The following is a 20,431-nucleotide window of genomic DNA, read 5'->3' as shown; positions in this document are numbered from 1 at the left end:
TGGAAACATACCCTACGCATGTACACAAACGCAAACACACATTAAGGCCAGAAACATACCCTACGCATGTACACAAACGCAAAACACACATTAAGGCCAGAAACATACCCTACACATGTACACAAACGCAAACACACATTAAGGCCAGAAACATACCCTACGCATATACACAAACGCAAACACACATTAAGGCCAGAAACATACCCTATGCATGTACACAAACGCAAACACACATTAAGGCCAGAAACATACCCTACGCATGTACACAAACGCAAACACACATTAAGGCTGGAAACATACCCTATGCATGTACACAAACGCAAACACACATTAAGGCCAGAAACATACCCTATGCATATACACAAACGCAAACACACATTAAGGCCGGAAACATACCCTGCGCATGTACACAAACGCAAACACACATTAAGGCCGGAAACATACCCTGCGCATGTACACAAACGCAAACACACATTAAGGCCAGAAACATACCCTACGCATGTACACAAACGCAAACACACATTAAGGCCAGAAACATACCCTATGCATGTACACAAACACACATTAAGGCCGGAAACATACCCTGCGCATGTACACAAACGCAAACACACATTAAGGCCAGAAACATACCCTATGCATGTACACAAACACACATTAAGGCTGGAAACATACCCTATGCATGTACACAAACGCAAACACACATTAAGGCTGGAAACATACCCTACGCATGTACACAAACGCAAACGCGCATTAAGGCCAGAAACATACCCTACGCATGTACACAAACGCAAACACACATTAAGGCTGGAAACATACCCTACGCATGTACACAAACGCAAACGCGCATTAAGGCCAGAAACATAGCCTACGCATGTACACAAACGCAAACACACATTAAGGCCGGAAACATACCCTACGCATGTACACAAACGCAAACACACCTTAAGGCGGGAAACATACCCTACGCATGTACACAAACGCAAACACACATTAAGGCTGGAAACATACCCTATGCATGTACACAAACGCAAACACACATTAAGGCTGGAAACATACCCTACGCATGTACACAAACGCAAACACACATTAAGGCCAGAAACATACCCTATGCATGTACACAAACGCAAACACACATTAAGGCTGGAAACATACCCTACGCATGTACACAAACGCAAACGCGCATTAAGGCCAGAAACATACCCTACGCATGTACACAAACGCAAACACACATTAAGGCTGGAAACATACCCTACGCATGTACACAAACGCAAACGCGCATTAAGGCCAGAAACATAGCCTACGCATGTACACAAACGCAAACACACATTAAGGCCGGAAACATACCCTACGCATGTACACAAACGCAAACACACCTTAAGGCGGGAAACATACCCTACGCATGTACACAAACGCAAACACACATTAAGGCTGGAAACATACCCTATGCATGTACACAAACGCAAACACACATTAAGGCTGGAAACATACCCTACGCATGTACACAAACGCAAACACACATTAAGGCCAGAAACATACCCTACGCATGTACACAAACGCAAACACACATTAAGGCCAGAAACATACCCTACGCATGTACACAAACACACATTAAGGCTGGAAACATACCCTACGCATGTACACAAACGCAAACACACATTAAGGCCAGAAACATACCCTACGCATGTACACAAACGCAAACACACATTAAGGCTGGAAACATACCCTACGCATGTACACAAACGCAAACACACATTAAGGCCAGAAACATACCCTACGCATGTACACAAACGCAAACACACATTAAGGCCAGAAACATACCCTACGCATGTACACAAACGCAAACACACATTAAGGCCAGAAACATACCCTACGCATGTACACAAACGCAAACACACATTAAGGCCAGAAACATACCCTACGCATGTACACAAACGCAAACACACATTAAGGCTGGAAACATACCCTACGCATGTACACAAACGCAAACACACATTAAGGCCAGAAACATACCCTACGCATGTACACAAACGCAAACACACATTAAGGCTGGAAACATACCCTACGCATGTACACAAACGCAAACACACATTAAGGCCAGAAACATACTCTACGCATGTACACAAACGCAAACACACATTAAGGCTGGAAACATACCCTACTCATGTACACAAACGCAAACACACATGAAGGCCGGAAACATACCCTGCGCATGGACGCAAACGACAACACCTGGCCAATGCACTGCAAACACAGTACATACATAGTACATAGTACATAGTCCTTGTGGAACTAATGAACCTGACACCTCACAGATCCGATGCAGGACAGCCGTGAAAGACTGAGCGGAAGAAAGTACAAATTGAAGTAGACGGCTTCATCCTGCCGTTGCCTGCTGTAGCGCCCCTCGCTGCGACGCCTGACACTGCAGCTCACGCTTGCGCTGCGTTAAGAATTTCAGGTGACACATTTTAGAATCCAACTGCGCGTGAAATCAACTTTGCATAGCTTGAAGCTACGTCTGTTCGCGTACACACGTAGGGTAAGTTTCCAGCCTCAGACCGAACGTGTTCCACCCCACCTGCAGCGTTCCCGCCCAAAGTGGTTACACCACAGGGCCTCCTGCATCGCTGAAAGAGCTCCTAATGACTGTACTGTTTCCCCCCATCTCTTCAGCCATTGACTACGTGATCAATATCGTCTGACCTACTTCCATCAATACGACACCTTATTTTTTATTTTTTTATCTGATTAAAAAATATGTATATATTTGCAGACCCAAAATGTTCCTGATTGTGTCAGCCAGGCTACCCCGCGCCTGATTGGCCCGGGGGGCAGAACTGGTGAAAGCCTCGATGAGGCGCGTCAGCGTCTCGTCCGCGCTGTTTGTTGTCGCCTCTGTTCTAACGATCGGGGGGTGTTTGGAGCGCTCGTGTTTGAGGCGCTGTGGCGGTATCAGATAAGAATCAGGGCGCGAGCTGGGCTCCGAGGGCTCTCTCCCGCGACTGCCGCTAAATAAATAATGTCGCCGCAAGGTTAGACCAAGCGCACTGAAATCACGGTGGGGGGGGGGGGGGGGGGCGGAACAGCCGCCCGCGGGGGGGAGGGGGGGGGTGGGGGGGGGCGTCCGCAGAGGGGCGGGGGGGGGTGAAAGGATACTGTGGCTAACGGAAATGTGAAACGAATCTAGCAGCGCTCTGTCGAGGTATCAGCCATGCACCGCACCGATAACAGGCAGAAAATCATCCCTGGCAAAAGCACGCACGTATTTCAGCTCTCCAAACAGTATATATATTCATAATAATTTATATACCATTGACTCTTTTCCCCAAAATGAGATTATGTATGTACACTATTCCATTTTACATTTATTTTCTGCTTAAATAAAATCAATATTACTACAAAAACATAATAATAATAATAATAATAATAATAATTAGTCATAATAGTAGTAATAAGGTTGGGATAGACTAAAATAAAGACCTAACCTTTACATGAGGTCAACGTCAAACTAGCTGTTTAAAGTGGAAGACTGTGTCAATTCCCTGTGTGTGCCATAGTGTCCTTGTGTTCATTAGCAGACAGAACACAAGGCTGTTTTTTATCTGGTTGAACCCAAAATGTGACCTCTGTGTTGGAACAGAGAATATCCGTAACACAAGTGCCTTTGGAGTCCCACCTGAAGTCAGGGGGAATTGGGGACATTTCCTCATTATGTAGATGGGATCTTTCAACTGCAGATGGAAAAAAGAAATCTCATCATAACAATTTTCAATTTTCTATTTCATTTTGCTGTACTTGGGTTGCTGTTTTAATTTGAAATGGACCAGTTTCAGCTAAATTCCAGTCGATATTGTCATGAAACATGGTTTCTGTATTCATAATTATTATTATTACTCATTTTATTCTTATTAAAAAATATTTCTTTTATTGTTTCCCGACTATGGTTTTGTATGGGCTCAGCCTTGGCATTAATGTATTCATTATTGTAAAATCATAGAGATGAGGTGGAATATTGGGATGACAGGTATGGAATGCGGGTTGGTGGGTCATAATCCATGCCCATACAGTACTGAGAGTTTGGGACTATATGGACAGCTATAGACTAAAGCCTTATTCGGACAGGATTAGTTGTACCCAAGGATGTCCTGTAATTGGAATCATTACCTATTACTCCTGTGATTTTAATCTTGTCAGAAGGTGCCATGTCGGTCATTTTTACCTGGCTTCAAAGTACATTTCACGGACTGAATTACGTACTGTTTTTTTGGGGGGAAAAAGTAGGTAACCAAGGTCCTCTGGTAATACCATTCCCGTGCGAGTAGACATCTCAGTAATTTAATAGTCTGCTTTATTTTTGGCGCACTTTTCTCGTGGTATAACAATGGATTCCAATGTCTCCTTTTCTTTTTGGAAGCCGTGTCTAATTGTCTGTTAGGGTGAAATGTGCCGCTTTTTTAAGCTCCCAGAAGTTTCCATGTCGAACATCCGGGACACGGTCAGTAATTGCGGTGGGAGATTTTTGCAGATTTTTTTTTTTACCCGTCAGAATGGTCTGTTGGAATTACCCACATAATTAGTAAAATATGTGACGGGACCTCCTCGGGTAAAATTTATCCCGTCAGAACACAGCATATGTCACTTGTTTGATAGAACAGAGTTAATGATCTCTTAATGTATATGCTGGCATTAATTTGGAATTACACTGAATTACTCATCGCCTTCACAATGCCAAATTCAAGTGCAGGTTTAACCTGCGAAGCCTGCAATTTCATCTTGCCTGCCCTAAAATGCTCTCCATCACTTTTTAATTGAACCGGAGCATAGCGTTTCAATTAGATTTTGAACCTGCCACAACCGCCACCAAACAAACTCTTTAAATGTTTAATTTTTCGGTCACGGGGGAGCCGTAAAATTTTACAGATCGCAGCGGAGCGGCTGTAACTCTGCTCCACTGGAACGGTGCCTGGCTCGAGAGGAGGGAGAGAGAGAGAGAGAGAGAGAGAGAGAGAGACAGAGAGAGAGAGAGCACAGAAACCGTTCGAAAGACAGGTGCTCATTCAACACAGCCGTGGTTCCTCTTAAATGTTTTCCTTCCACGGCAGTTGGGTGGTTGGGGACAAACAAAGAAAGAGAAGAATCAACACTCAAGGAGATGTTTCTACACAGTTAAGTTAAAGTGAAAATAGGCAGAGCTATCCTATGCTGTTAGTAACCAATTATTGTGTTTGTTTTTAAAAAAAAAAAAAAAAAAAACAGAGAGCTCTTTGATTGGTGCAGATGAGTCAAAGAATGACAGCGGGTTATAGCTCCGCCTCCACTGCATGAAAACTCGCTCTCCCATCAGTACTATAAGGCCCAGCCTCTGATCTCAGATCAGTCCTGCTATGCGCTTCTGCTAATGAGCCCCAGCAGGAATCATATCCCGCTGAAGCTTGCTGAACTGTGGACTGCGGTCAAAACATCGCTGTATATCAAGCACATAACATACGCTCACCCACTTTCCTCTCACACACAACGCGATTGGCTAATTATCCTTCCCTCTACAGTTATCAGAGAACTGATAGGCTGTAGCATCATATGTTTCTGTTTTAAATCAGGCCCTTTAATGGAACTGTTTACTTAAATCCCCTAATTCTATCTGTAAAATAATAGAGATTTTCTGGGGATTATCTCTGTGTGCTTAGTGGCAGGGGGCTGTGTGACAACAGGAATCCTGGTCTGCCACAGCACATATGTGCAACGTTCATTTCCCAACCCACTTCTTCAGTGCAATTCAGTGACCGGTCCAGAGTATCTGGAATGGGAGGAAAAGGAAAAAACAGCCCCCTCAATCCAACCGCATGCATTTCATATCGATGGCCCGGTCTGACAGATTACAAAATGGCCGAATTAATGAGAGCATCGCCGGGGGCCTTCTCGCTAAAGCCGCCGTCGGAAAAGTCTCTCGCAGGCACTCGCTCTCCCGACTTAATTAACGTCAGTCAATTTCCCAATTTAGTCACGGCGGGCCCCCGCGGCTACGGGCCCCCGCCGGGCCGACATCTGTCCGCCAGGGCGCGCCGAAAGACACTCTGCGCCCCTCCCTCCTCCGGCTGTCGCCGGGGCGCCGGGAAGCAGACGGGACGGGCGCTTAGCCTTCGCGCCAGGACCGGCTTGGCCCGGCTAATAGGCTGGATGTCCTTCGCAGCGCGGAGGTGAAAGCTGGGAGTCGGACGGCATCGCAGGAACTTTCTCTCGCCGGCTGTCTTTCCCTCAGTGATGGGAGGATGGGGTATTTCTCAAGGCGTGTTTGGATTGGCTGGATCCGTAGTGGAGTACCTGCGCTATCGCTCTGTGCACCCTGCAGTGTGTCTGTCTGTCTGTCTCGGTGTGTGTTTGTGTGTGCATGCGTGTGTTTGAGAGAAATAAAGTGTGCGTGTCTGTGTGTGCGCGTGCGTGCATGCTTGTGTGTGAGAGAGAGAGTGTGTGCGTATGTGTGAGAGAGAGAGAGAGTGTGTGCGCGTGCAAGTGTGTGAGTGTGTGTGAGAGAGAGAGCGTGTGTGTGTGAGAGAGAGGGAGGGAGTGTGTGCGTGTGAGTCTGTGTGTGAGAGAGAGAGTGTGCGCGCGCGTGTCTGCACGCGAGTGTGTGTGTCTGTCTCTGTGTGTGAGTGTGTGTGTGTGTCTGTCTCTGTGTGTGAATGTCTCGGTGTGTGTGTGTGTGTGTGTGTCTCTGTGTGTGAGTGTGTGTGTGTGTGTGTGTGTGTGTGCCTGCGCGTGAGTGTGTGTGTGTGTGTGTGCCTGCGCGTGAGTGTGTGCGTGTGTGTGTGTGTGAGAGAGAGAGAGAGTGTGTGTGTGTGTCTCTGTGTGTGAATGTGTGTGTGTGTGTGTGTGCGTGTGTATCTGCGCGCGAGTGCGTGCGTGTGATGCGTGGAGGCCGGTATGCGCACTAATCTCTGGGGTCGGTGGCATTGGTTCAGTAATGCGCCCGGAGACTCGCGCCGTAATAAAAAAAATTGCCTGTGATAGGAAGCAGAGATCCAGCGAAGATAAGGGCGTTTAATACGCCGCGCATTCCAATGGACCGGGGGCCCGGCTCTTCTGAAGCAGACACCCGAAATACATATTCATGACCGGGGGGAGACGCCTGTTTAAACACGGGGCAGATCTGTGAGCGTTTCTCTGGGAGCAGCCGATATTTCTTCATCCAAACGTGTCAGAGCCTCCTCTCCTCTCTTCTCATCTCATCTATTCCCCTGTTCCCCCCTCCTCAAACCCTGGCAACGGGCCTTTCTTCCTCAGTTCGGAGGTGTTTTTCTGCAGCCATAGAAGTCTGCGGTCCGGGTCGTTTAAAAAAAGAAAGAAAGGGAATCGGGTTCGGGCGCTGTGGTGCGGGCGGGACCTAAAACATCTTGAAAGAGCCCTGAGGTGAGTGTTCCTCGCAGGTGCCAGGTCCCTCACCTGCACCGTCCCGTCAGGAATACTCTGCTCCGGCTCGGACTGTATTGCAGCACTCATTGATTTTTTTTTGGCTTGCTGGGTTTAGGTCAACGAAAGAGAAGCGTTTTTGTTGAAAGGCCAGGGTTGGAAAGCAGCACTTTTATTAAAGAGTCTTCGGGTCTGTATGTTCTCTCAGGTTCTGTATGTTCTCTGTGTTCGCTCTAGTTCTGTATGTTCTAGATGGGGTGGGGGGGGGGGGTGATGGAAAAGTACATCTAGCACAAAAAAAGCAACAACTTGGGAATGCCTTAAGATCGTGTGCCTACACTGTGGCCCTATCCTTTATTACTGTTAATGGGGGGGGGGGGGGGCGGGGGTTTAATAGTAAAATGTAAAACACCCACACCAGCCCTCTGTACATTCCAGCTGCTGGCAGATATAAGAAGCAGCATCTGTATGGAGTTGGGGTGCAGTAGCTCTAATTACTCTGTGATCACAGAGAAACCCTGCTGCTGTGCCCTGTGGGGCAGTGTCTCCAGTGCTCCTGGAGGGTGGGCGGGGCTTAGGACTGTAGCACATGTCAATCTGCAGCAAAGGAGACAGAGCTTCGTGGTTTTTTTTGCAGGAAATGCCATTATACGTTAGGTTTAATTCATGTTCACTCAAATTGTGCCTTTTTAATGAATCCCAGTAGACAGACAGAAAGAGCTGATATCTACATGTCTGTATCGACCTTGTCTACATCGCATCCTTTGGGAGAGAGGGAGGGGAATTGATATGCGCAACCTTGCTTTATCTTAGTAAAATCAACAATAAAGTCGGGCATAGCCCCATGTCGAAGGAATACTGGGTACGTCCGCTCGCCGAGATCATATATTATTTAAAAGGTAAATGAAATGAATGCGTAAACATACATATTCATTGGTGCTTACATAACCGTGCTTCTGCGGTGTTCATAGTTAGTACTTTGTGTTATTGAATTTAAAAAGCAGTGACGAGCCCCTTGCCTTCTCAGAGCAGCCGTGTAGAAGTCCTCTTTGAATACAGAACTCAAGTGCCTGAACCGTACTTGAAAATCCCGTGTAACCCACGGCGACGGCCCGTCCCCTTCGCCTCGCGTTCGATTCGCCCGTAGCGTCGGCGCCCTCGTCCGCGCGGACGTTGCCACGGTAACGGGAATAAGACGCGCCCCCGCCCCTCATCCGCCTTTCCCGCGTCGATTAGGAAACAGCCACGCCTCCGCGCGCGTACGCCGGTGCCTCTGACGCGGTGCCGTCTTCTTCCTCGTATCCGAGGTTGTAAAAAAATAACGCGCGAAACGCGAGAGAGCGCAAATCAAACTAATCACCGTAAAGCGAACGTCGGCGCCGCGTCCGATTCAATTTACGGTTCCGTTTGCTTTGTTGTCGGCCTGGTGATGGACTGTTCTCCCACCGCGGTGGGGGAGAAAGGAGGCCCTAACCAGTCATTTTCATATCTTGAAGTTAGACTGTCATCGAATAACAATATATACATGTATTCCTGTGCATATGTGTTTTCATAAAACATGCTCATCTGATATTTACAAAAAGGCCAGAAATAAATAGATTTGAAAAGCCTTCTATTATAATGTAAAACGGGGAAAACCAGCCCTGCACGGTGTTCAGGAAGTTGTTCTGTCAGATTATGAGTAGTTCCTGAAAACAGGGAAACACACAATCCAATGAAAATTACAACTCCAATTAAGGATAATAGTTTTCACAAGGTAGGTCACAATTTTATCAAAAGGATAATAGCTTTTAAATGCTTAAAATGTAGCAGATTTCGAGTCGGCTTCACTCTATATTCCAGACCTCAGGAAGCTAATTACCTCACTGAACAAAATTACACAGTTTTACACTCGTGGCAGCAAAGTAAATGACTCTGGTCTTGTAGAGGTACTCAAAATCACCGTCTGCGCCTTCTGACTCACAAGTGTTCCACCTACACGCTGTTCCACCTGAAACACCTGCCCCAGGAGCACCTGCAGCTGAAGCAATAACACTCGCACTAATTCATGTGCATGGGAGCTTCTGACTGGTCTATTCCTTACGCTCCACACAGCACTACTGGGCAGAGCTAGTTAAGTTTGGTGGAGAGGTGCTTCTCTCACTCTCTAGTCGCCGGGCACCTGGTTTTCTTGAGGTAAATCAGGTAGCCGGAATGGAAGGAGCATCGAGCGAGCTATGCCGCACCTCCCCCGTGCTAACGCTGTGCTGTGCACTCCTAGCCTAGCGGGATGGCTACCCTAATCCAGGCTCCGGCCTTTGGGGCCCAGGCCGCATTCTTGGCGAGCCCTTCTGAGGCAGAACGGCCTCATTGCTGTGCTCAAGGGCTGATTTTTCTCTTATTCCCATTTAATTCCAAGTCACATTTCCTCAACGGCACATTGCAGTGTAGAGCTGCATGTACACGAGCACGAACAACACGCACTCAAGCCCATCTCTACTGAAGAGCTGTCAGATTCCTATTAACGTCCGTGCTTTCCACAAAATTCACTGCAAAGAAATGTTTACCGGTTGGTTGGAGTCAAGTCAGGTGCTCGTTAAAAAAAAAGTAATTTATAGAAATTTAATAAATAAACTAAGCGATTAGCGGTGTAAATGTTGGTTTTAAGGAAAAGACAGAAGAAGGGAGAATGCTGCCGGTATGATCGGAATGAGAACGTAGCGCTGGATTCTGATTAATTAAATCAGCACGTCCCCGATTCCACTCACAGATCATGTCTGTTACCTGTGACTCCGCGCACCAGACTGTGTCTTAATTAGCTTTTCATAATTCTACGGATTTGCCGAGAGTAGATGAGCGGCAACTTTATTTTTGGGGGAAAATTAGGTCTCCGATAATTGCTCGCGGCAATTTGCCAAATCACTGCATCGCCGTTCAATATGATAAAATTACAAATGTAATAAAGCCTTGTCATTTTCTGCTGATGTGCGATTCATCGGGATGTTTCCAGGCAAATAGCCGTCTCTCTTTCCAACGTTTTAGATCGAATATATGAATTTTGAAAGTGTGTCTCATTTGTGAGACTGATTAATAATGTAACCAGCAGCTGAATTATGCAGTGGTAAGGTTTCTGCCTTCCGAAATGTTTTGACTGCTTTGTACAAAGTAAAAAAAAAAAAAAAATTAAAAAAGGATTTTTTTCCCTCCCCGAAAGCTATGGAAGTGGTGAATTATAAAAACAGACGTTTGGTCTGTCTGCTTTTCATTTCCTTCAGATGAAAGACGGTGTTTGATGAAGCAGCCGTACCATTTTCAACGGGGACGAGGAAAATGGGAAGAAAAAAAAATGCTGAATCTTAGACACGCGCTAGCGAAAATGATGGGTTCGCAAAAAATGTATTTTTCCCATCGAGATAAACGTAATGGATGAAACGAACCTGTAAAACTCACCTAGATAAGTAGGGCACGATAGTGAGTGGAATGCTAGCTGTGTCGCTGACCAATCAAACGATTACTACTGATAAGTGCCTAGAAAGACACCGGCTAGATACTAGTAGCTGAAGTACCAACTACTCTGTGATCTTCCATCAAACTCAATGCGTTTGCACCAATCAATGCTGAGTAACAAGTACTGGGAGACACAATGGTGCGGAATTGCATGTATATATATATATATATATATATATATATATATATAAGGATACTTGATATAAGCCTTATTTATAATTCAAGTAATCTTAAGTATAAAATAGTATATTTCAGTATATAGGATGTTTGCTTTGGAGAGAGATGTTACTAATTTCCTACCATGAAAACAAGTTTCTGTGAAGTGAAGAGTCAGTATCCAGGCCTGGATGACTCACGCGAGTCAGAGGTCATCCTGAATACTGTTTCCTGCAGCTGTTTGATGTGTTGATAGTCCTCCCATTTATCCACCTCCCACTGAGTACGAAGGGAAGAGACATGGTGCAGCACTTTGTGAAGCCATTATAGGCACTGAATAAAGCCAAACCACGCACGCACACCCACACCCCCACACACACACACACACTGCCGCATGCACACCCATGCCCGCACGCAGACACACACACAAATACGTACACATTGACGCACGCACGCACACTGATGCACGCAGGAACGCACGCACACACACTGACGCATGCACACTGGCGCACGCACACATACACCGACACACACACACACACACACACACATACACACACACGGGTTGGCGCTAACTTTCCAAAACTCGTTTTCACTTTCTGTTTTTGAGATTTGACAGGCCAGCATATTGTTGTCTTTTAGGTGTGGTCTATATTTCATGCTGTGCAAAATCTTTTAGAATCATCAGTGTGCAGTGAATCCGGTCAATATCAATGTACTCTGACTATTTTCTTTTTAAAAAAATCAATTTATTGTGTCTCCTTGCGTTCACACTTCCCTTTAACTGCATCAGGATTCAGATTTTTAATTAATCCTTCATGGCATAATTAGTGACCCACCTGTGTTGTGCATCACCGAATAATCGCCAAGTCGACCATCGCTGAGCCGACCTGAAGTCCATAAATATACTGAGATTGTGACTTGAGGATGAGTGTTGATCACTGGTCACGTGCTTCTCAAGTCACATGGTCAGGAATATCTGTGGGCCCATGTAAGTACAATATCTGAGCTATGCCTGCTCTTAAACGTCTCTTTATTTATCTGTTTTTAAACATATTCCCATAACGAGTCCTCCTTTCTGGCGTCAGCTTTAAATAGACTTGCTGAAATATGTCAAGGTCTGTTTCAGAGCGCTATGCTAATCGAGTCCTTGAGCTGTGCACATATCCTCATAATTAAATTTTGGAATATTTGTTTGCTAGAATATGTACGGTATATTCATTAAATTTCCATTTCACAATGAGGTCACAAATCCTAAAATTAACACAATAAAACAGATAGTCAGACACTGTCACATGCACCTATTAATATATTATAGCAATGTAGTAGACTAGTAGTAGACTAGTACTACTAATAGTAGTAGTTGTAATAGTAGTTGTTGTTGCTGAAGAAATGTACTATAAAATATAAATATTTTATCAATGACAAGTAAATGATGTTTTTATTCATTTTTTTTAAAGAAATCTGACCTTACAGAAGAGCACGTTCACATGGTGCTAAGCCCTTCTTTAGCTTTCTGGCTGGTCGCTTGATTTCGAAAAGCTCCCAAATATTTAGCGACTAGCATGTCCGGTCTTGACCCGCCTCCAGCCGAACTCTGTCGACCACGAGTGCCCGGTGACGGGTAGCTTCCTTGGCGGGAGGGGGAACATTCACACTCAGCGTGCCGGGGATTAAGGGGTCAGGGAAAAATTGAGGTGGGGGGGGGGGGGGGGGGGGGGGAGAGAATGCAGGGACCCAGATTGAGGCTGGTGTGGGAGGAATGAGTGAATGCTGTGATTTAGTGCAGGCTGCTGACCAGTTCAGAGCCCCCCCCCCCCCCAAAACGCTCTGCTGAGGAAACTAATAAAGACTTTCAGGAAAGTCAGTAAGACCCTTTACTGGATTGTACGCGTTCTGACCAATCGGAACGACAGTGACTAAGGACACAGGCAGTGGATATTAATACGTCACACCAATGGTGTTTGTAAGAAAGCAGTATTCCATCATATAGACACACTACCATTTATGTCAGGTATTTTATAAGTATTTCACCATTAACTCTTTACTGCAGGGATTGCGATTTTTTAGGCATAAACCCTTTAAAAAAAAATGAATGCGATACAAACCCAGGGAACAAATATAGTTAGACACAATAATTAAATATATATAAATCAGCCTCGTGCGACAAACTGTCATTTGCACACATATGGTATTATACGACACATTTGAGCAGTATGAAAACAACAGGCAGTCCCACGACACTGAGCTCAGGCATATTAGAATTCTCGCTGTGCGAGGGTTCCTCAATGTAATTCTTTCAGTGGTATGAATCCGAGTGGAACCTCTGACCCATTTCAGACACCATTTAAACTCGAAGTTGCATCTGTTGCATACTGTCGCGGGACGGTTAGCTCCAGACACGGCCCAGGGCCAGGGGCCGGTGACTTCCAGCCTCCCAAATCCCGTTCAGCCGTAAATGTGGAAACCTTTCTCTGTTCAGGTACTGCTGGTAATATTGGTATTAATATCAGTTCATGCGTACAGGCACAGCTATGCACACAGACATTTATAGACCCCATTAATGAAATGTGAAATGATTTTTTTTCATGATTCATATGCCGTACATGTAATTATAGACGTTTCTATCACTCGGAAAGATTTAAAAGTAGAGGTTAAATTGGAAGGCCAAACTGTATTCATACTCTGTATATAAAGAATACTCAAAATTTCAAGGCAACTTGCTTCACAAAATTTTTTAGTTTAGAGCTTAACGCAGATTTTTAAATTTTGAGTTATGCCAACTAACATTCGTTAGTCCAGAAAATTTGACTCAACTGAATGTTTTTCTATGAAATTAAAAATCTTAAGTTTTCTGAACAAAATTACTAATTTAAAAATATAAAGTAAGCTCAAAACTCAAACATTTAAGTGATGTTGCCTTAAAATTTTGAGTATTTTAACTTTCTTTACAGTCTAGACTGAAGTAATCACTATAAAATCCTCCATCCTTCCTGGAGAATTCCTGGCTCGGAAGCCCATCCCACATTCCGCTGTCACTGTCCCTCACTCTCGTTCCGCCAGCTGAGCCGTGCGGTCACCGTGTCAGAGCAGCGCGCTTCCTGTAGCGCTGCCAGGGTCCGATCTTTCAGGGGAGCCACTTTCGCACAGCGACACGACGACAGCCCCGGCGAATGAAGCTCGCGCTTCCTGGGCAACGCCATGGCAACAATCGGGCAGCACCCTGGAGGGTCTGACTCCAGCCTTGAAAAGGTCCGCAAAACCTCTCGCCGGTGTGAAAGTCTGAAACAGTTATTCGGCGAAGTAGTGATTCCAAATATATTTAAGGTCAAACCACAAACCAGCCCTGAGTACCGTTCTGTCAGGCAAATAAAAAACCGTGTTGCCGTCACACTTCAGAAAGCTTTCCTCAGACGTCTTTGTGCGCTCTAAAAAACTGGCCTAAAATTATTTTGGCGGAAAAAAATGTAATGTAAATGTCAGACGCCAGGGCGCACCCTGGAAATGTCGTATCAGGAACAAACAGAGGCGACAAAGAGTCTTTACACCGTTAGATTGGAGACGTAAAGGCATTTTTTATGACTACCGGAGTCCCCCTGGCTGCAGCACACCCAGAAGTCAACGCGGCCTCCGTTGTTGGGTGTTTTTTTGTGCCGCTGGCCACCCTCCCGCGTGCGGACTGAGAGGGGAACGCACCGCGCCCCTCTTCGCTATCCGAACTCCCGAGTCGCGCCGCTGGTGCAGTCAAAGCCCGCCCGTCACGTCTCAAACAGCGGCGCTGCTCCCTTTGTCCTCGGCTTCGGCGACAGGTTGCCATGGCGCTGGCGTTCTCATACATCATTGCTGGAATAATGATTGCCACCAAAAAAAAAAAAAAACCCGTTTGACAATTAAAATATAACTCATTGTTGATTTCATACAGACTTTTTCATCCTTATGAAGGGTGTGGAATTGGGATTGGGATTGGCATGGGTAGGAATTATGTGTTCAGTTGGTCACAGTTGGCAGAAGGCTACTAATGTTTACCTTCCACCATATGTGATAACAGGACTGTAATTAAATAACAACTTACTTCATATATACACATGGAATAAATTGATTTGTTGCCATGGCATTTAACGGCATTCCCATCTAAGCTGTAAATCAAATATGAATTATACCACAACAAGCTACCACGGTATGATAATTATAAAGCAGTACAACACGGAACTTTTTTTAACCACAACATACATTTCCTGCATTAACCTGCAACCATTAAGCTTAACCTGCCGTACTGTTCCATTAATCTACCCTACAGAACTAAGTGCGGTAATTGAGATGCATTTGCAGATGTCATGAACAGCACTTCCATACGCAGTGACTGTCTGCATTTCCAGTGCTTTGTTCACTGTTCCGTTCACAAGAGCAGAACCGTGCATTCGCAAGAGCGGGCCACTCGGACCACAAAGCCTTGCAACTTGCCCACATCTGAAATCAAACCGACAACTGAATGAATTCAGTTCAGTTCCAGTCATAAGTGTCCTTATGTCCATCTGGCCCCAGAGGTGAATAAGTGTCTTGAGTCGGGTGAACGTGCTAAAGAGCACGTTAGCGTGTCTAGAGAAATATGACAGAAAGGCGTGAGGACATTGCTCTTCGAGCAAATTCCCTCCATTTTCCTTCAAACCAGGAAATGCAAAGACAGCTGTGCCGCCTGCGTCAGGCTCTGTGCCCGTTCCGCTGTGCTGTCAGCGAAGCTTCTCAGCACAGTCGCTCCACTCCATCCAAACTAACCCTTTCACTCACTTACAAGGACAGCAAACTTGCAAGGGAATATCTAAAGATGGCCTCCTTTTCATTTTATGGATTTAATTGTCTCCTCTACTCGATTATAGTTGCAGCTTACATTCCAGTTACATATTTAATGTAGTTTAGAAGGCTACGTTCAATGAGCTCAACTGGATTAAACTGGCGGCTACAGTTTTTTCTTTGAACGTCTCTTACTTTTCTAAACTTTTTAAAATAATTTTTTTAAATTTTTAAATAAAGTTTTGTCTGTCTTGCCAGCCGCGATTACGCAAATCCTCTGAAACGGTAGCATCCTCAGCTGACTGTCTGAAAGTAAATCTAAAATATGCACTGTAATCTCATTTGTCAGTGTGGGGATTTTTTTTAAATGTGTTGCATCTACCAAATGAACAGCGAGGTGAGAGACAGCCCAAAGTTGGAGAGGTGTAATTGAAATGGGATATATTGCAGAAAGAAGATTTTCTTTCTCTGACTCAGCAGAAATCATGGGACAGCTGTATAATGTGCCGCAAAATCATTTTATTTCCACATTCATATGCGTTAAATACTTAAATTACTACTTTTTAGTAATATACTGTATATATATTATACATGTAAAAACCAGGTATTTTTGTATTGGCTTGGTACATCCAGCTCCTCATTTTCATATTTTAATTTCCATGTGAAACGTATATGGAAAAATATCAAGAGGACCCTAAGTAGTCATGGACAGTGATCATATTTAAAAATAGTTTCGATGTAGTGTATTTAGAGCATGAGTGGGAGGAGTATTGTGACTTCACTTACTTGGATGGCACCCTCATGTTCTAATGAGCCCCTGGTCTTTAGCCTGACCTTAGCAGGCCCCACATAGACCAGCAAATGAAAGGGACCCAATGCACAGCACAGTATGAACCTCAAAAGCCAGGACCTCCCAACTCGGCAGGCAGAATACCAATCTAGGGCCCCAAACAAACACAGTGGGGCCACAAATTCACATAAAGACAACGGATACGCACTCACACAACGATAGACACGGAGTAGGAGTGGTATAGGAGGAGAACTTGCATTCTTTGTAAAATTGTTGCAGCTGAGTAGGTCATTATAAATTAAATAAATAAATATCTACCTCACATATGTTATTTTTATCCCAGCAACTCAATTTCAATTTCATATTGGTCACATTAAAACCCAATGTTCACAGTAACTCCTGCAAATGGTCTTCCAATGCGTGCTCACAATATTCTTTACACAGCCTATTTAGATAATGACTGTTATCATAGCAATCATAACGATAACCTTTGCAAACGAAATGGATTTTTTTTTTTTGAAAATTGAAACAATTACTGTGCTTCAGGAGACCCCAGAGATCTGGAGTTTTCCAGACGAAATCCACATAACTGCCCTGACCGGTTTCAGCTGGAAATCTGGGTCTCATTTGCAAAAGACAAGCACAGCACACAAACACACAAACACATGCACATGCACATGCACATGCACACACACAAACACATGCACATTCACATGCACACACACAAACACATGCACATTCACATGCACACACACAAACACACGCACATGCACACACACACAAACACGCACATACACACACACACATACGCACACACACGCACGCACACACACACACACACACACACACACTCTCCCTCTCTCACACACACCCACACTCTCTCTCTCTCACTCACACACACAAACACGTACATGCACACACACACGCACACACACGCAAGCACACACACACACACTCTCCCTCTCTCTCTCTCTCACACACACACACACACACACTCTCCCTCTCTCTCACTCTCTCTCTCTCACACACACACACACAGCACCCTGCCGTTAGAATATGTCGCGGGAGGGCACATATTATTCCAGCCCCTGCCTTGCGCGTGTTGAGGGGAGCGGTGTGATTGGCTACAAATAGGGGCCGCAGAGAAGGCTTCATTAGAAGTGAAAGATTACAGGTCGCTCTCTGCTCTCTGCTTGCGCGTGCCGCGCTCTCTCCCCCTCTCTCTCTCCCCTCTCTCTCTCTCTCTCTCTCTCTCTGTCCCCCGTGGTCCCCCTCTACCCACGCTGCCTCACTTCTCTCCCGTATTGTTCTACAGGACCGGAGCGGGTTCATAATTCTTAATTCTTGCTGGCATTAATTTTCCTTTGACAGCGGAGCTCCCCCTGGGACCCCCGGGAGGACGGTGTTATTCCTGGGCCCCGCAGCGTTTCGCGGCCGCGCGGTTTTCCACAAGCGCTCCGACGAGCTCCGGTTTTGGAGGGAACTCTGCGGAGAGACCCGAAACCAGACGCTCAATTTCGCCCAAAATTATCCCGCGCACGCCTGGCCCGTGATAGTCAAAAAAAAAACCAAAAAACAAACACATTTTTTAAAAATCCCGCCTGGACGTCGGTCGGCTGGCGAGAGAACGCATCGATCCGCTCCTCGGAAGGAGTCTTCGGGGTAAACGCGCGCCGCCTGGCCCGTTGTTCGGATCGGGAGTGGGGACGTGGGAGGGGTTCGTAACGGAGGTCCCGCTGTGAGCTTTCATTGGCCCCCCTCGTGTAATTAGGATTCAGATCCAGCCCTATGTGGGGGGGGGGGGGGGGGGGGCAGAGCATCATGCCGTTCATTGTTCAGTGTGTAAAATAATACAACTCTGCTACTCCGCCAGCAGAATGCATCAGTCACGGGCCTAGCCACGGTTTCTAGTAGCCCCTGCGACATCAAACTAATCTCGAGGTTGAGAGTAGTTTACACCCATTTTTATCTGAGAGTTCCCTTTTTTCCCACCATATGTACTGTACAAGCCCATCTCATCACTTTGGTCATGTGTTTATAATGGCCGATTAGGGGAGAAGTGCGACATGCACGTGCAATAATTAGTTCGTTATTTGTGAACTTGATGAGTAGTAACCGATGGTAACCCAAACTTTACTTTTCAGTGGATTGAAAGACCTTTTGTCGACATGGCACTTTTTTTTTTTTTTTTTTTTCACCGGGATGTATGGTTCGCAGCTTAAAACCGGGATTATTTATGGAATTGATTGATATTACGAATTCCCGAATGTAGATCGATGAGCAGACGGGATCTGGACGCAGACAGCCAGGGCATTACCGCTCAGCTGAAACGTGGGGGAGAAGATGTGCTGTGGCTGGCCTCGAATCTGTATGCAAGAGGCCGTCTAATTGAAAGGCGCCGAATTCTGCCTGTTGTTGCCTTTGGGAATATGAATTTGCATTAAAGAGGTGGGGGGGGGGGGGGGAACAGTCCGTCAGATTACATAGGGCAGCTTCGTAATGTGAATGGGAAATAAAAAGGGACCGGTTCCTGAAGAATTTGGGGGTTTGACGGGCCTGTTTTTTTTGGGGGGGGAGGTCATGGGGGCGGGACTGCGTGGAGGAGCTGGCGGTCGCCCCATTTGAGTCTCTCGCTCTTGCTGTGGAGCACACATACGTCCCCCGCCCCCCCCCCCCCCCCCCCCCCCCCCCAAAATCCGCACACACCCGTCTATAGCACGCCCTTCTCCTTCCCACACGCTTTCAACCGTCGAGGACGGTTCCAGCAGAGTGCTATTTTTTCCCTTACTTTCCCTACCGTCTCGCATGTCATCCGTATGTACCGAGCCTTGATCTGTCAGAAACGGGGCATAAGGCACGCGCTGAATAAAGGCCTCCGATTGGCTCCCCCGCAGAGATCGAGAAGTACGAGGGGGAGGACCTGAGGAAGGACGGGGACGTGCAGAAGTACCTGGACGTCATCAGCAACAAGAACATCAAGCTGTCGGAGAGGGTCCTCATCCCCGTGCAGCAGTACCCCAAGGTAAACGCCGCCGCCGCCGCCACCTCCCCTTCCCCTTCCGCCCGAGCCTTTCATCCGCGAGCCCGGTTTAATCATCTCCCGCACCGTCCTCCATTATTCAGTCAAATTACCAGCGCTGACATTTTAACTCTCTCCTGTGGGTAAACATTTCCATGACCTTTAATTATTCCGCATTTATATCTTTTTTTTTTTTTTCTCCCCCATCCAATATCAACACGGACTTATGAGCTTCGCTATACCCCCCCCCCCCTCTGCTATGATAGAAACCGACAATGTGTGGAATTATGCTGCAGCACAAGCAAAATCAATAACTGCAATTACAAAGTAATAATTGCGAACGCTCTATATTTGGATAGAGCGTGTTCCTGTTTGAAAACACGTGTGCCTTACGGCTCACAGATGTACTGTGACATAATGTTTACACGCTCACGCATGTCCCACATGGAATATTCAAGCATTCTATAACACCTGTCTCATAAACACGTTATTGCAATACCTATAACTCAAAAAAGCCTACATTCCAGTTAATACAGATAACACAGTATTCATCATTTTCCTCCTATCCTGAAATAAGTCCACACCTGTAAATTGTATTTTGCAAGGCATCTTATGCCGGAATTAGCTCTCCAGCTAGCCATTATATCAAACTTAAAGATCGTGCTTTTCTGAAGAAACAGTGGTCTATCAGTGGTCTATCGACGTCTAACAATGGTCTATCTCACTTTGGTTTATCAGTAAAAAACACACATGTTCTAGACTGAAAAAAAGCACTGAAACAACATTGT

The 20,431-nt window shown here is 45.7% G+C and overlaps 1 protein-coding gene across 8 annotated transcripts in view; it reads left to right on the top strand.

Moving 5' to 3' along the window:
- Window positions 1-20,431, top strand: part of khdrbs2 (KH domain containing, RNA binding, signal transduction associated 2) — a 146,227-nt gene that overhangs the window by 13,839 nt on the left and 111,957 nt on the right. For all 8 annotated transcript variants that reach the window (XM_035399770.1, XM_035399772.1, XM_035399771.1 and 5 more), the window contains exon 2: window positions 19,519-19,646. In XM_035399770.1, coding sequence (XP_035255661.1) covers window positions 19,519-19,646 — 128 coding nt within the window. The remainder of the gene's footprint in view (window positions 1-19,518; window positions 19,647-20,431) is intronic.

Source organism: Anguilla anguilla, chromosome 18 (assembly GCF_013347855.1).
Source record: "Anguilla anguilla isolate fAngAng1 chromosome 18, fAngAng1.pri, whole genome shotgun sequence".
Taxonomy (NCBI): domain Eukaryota; kingdom Metazoa; phylum Chordata; class Actinopteri; order Anguilliformes; family Anguillidae; genus Anguilla; species Anguilla anguilla.
The sequence above is the reverse complement of the archived record's forward strand: the minus strand, read 5'-3'. Positions and strand labels throughout refer to the sequence as shown.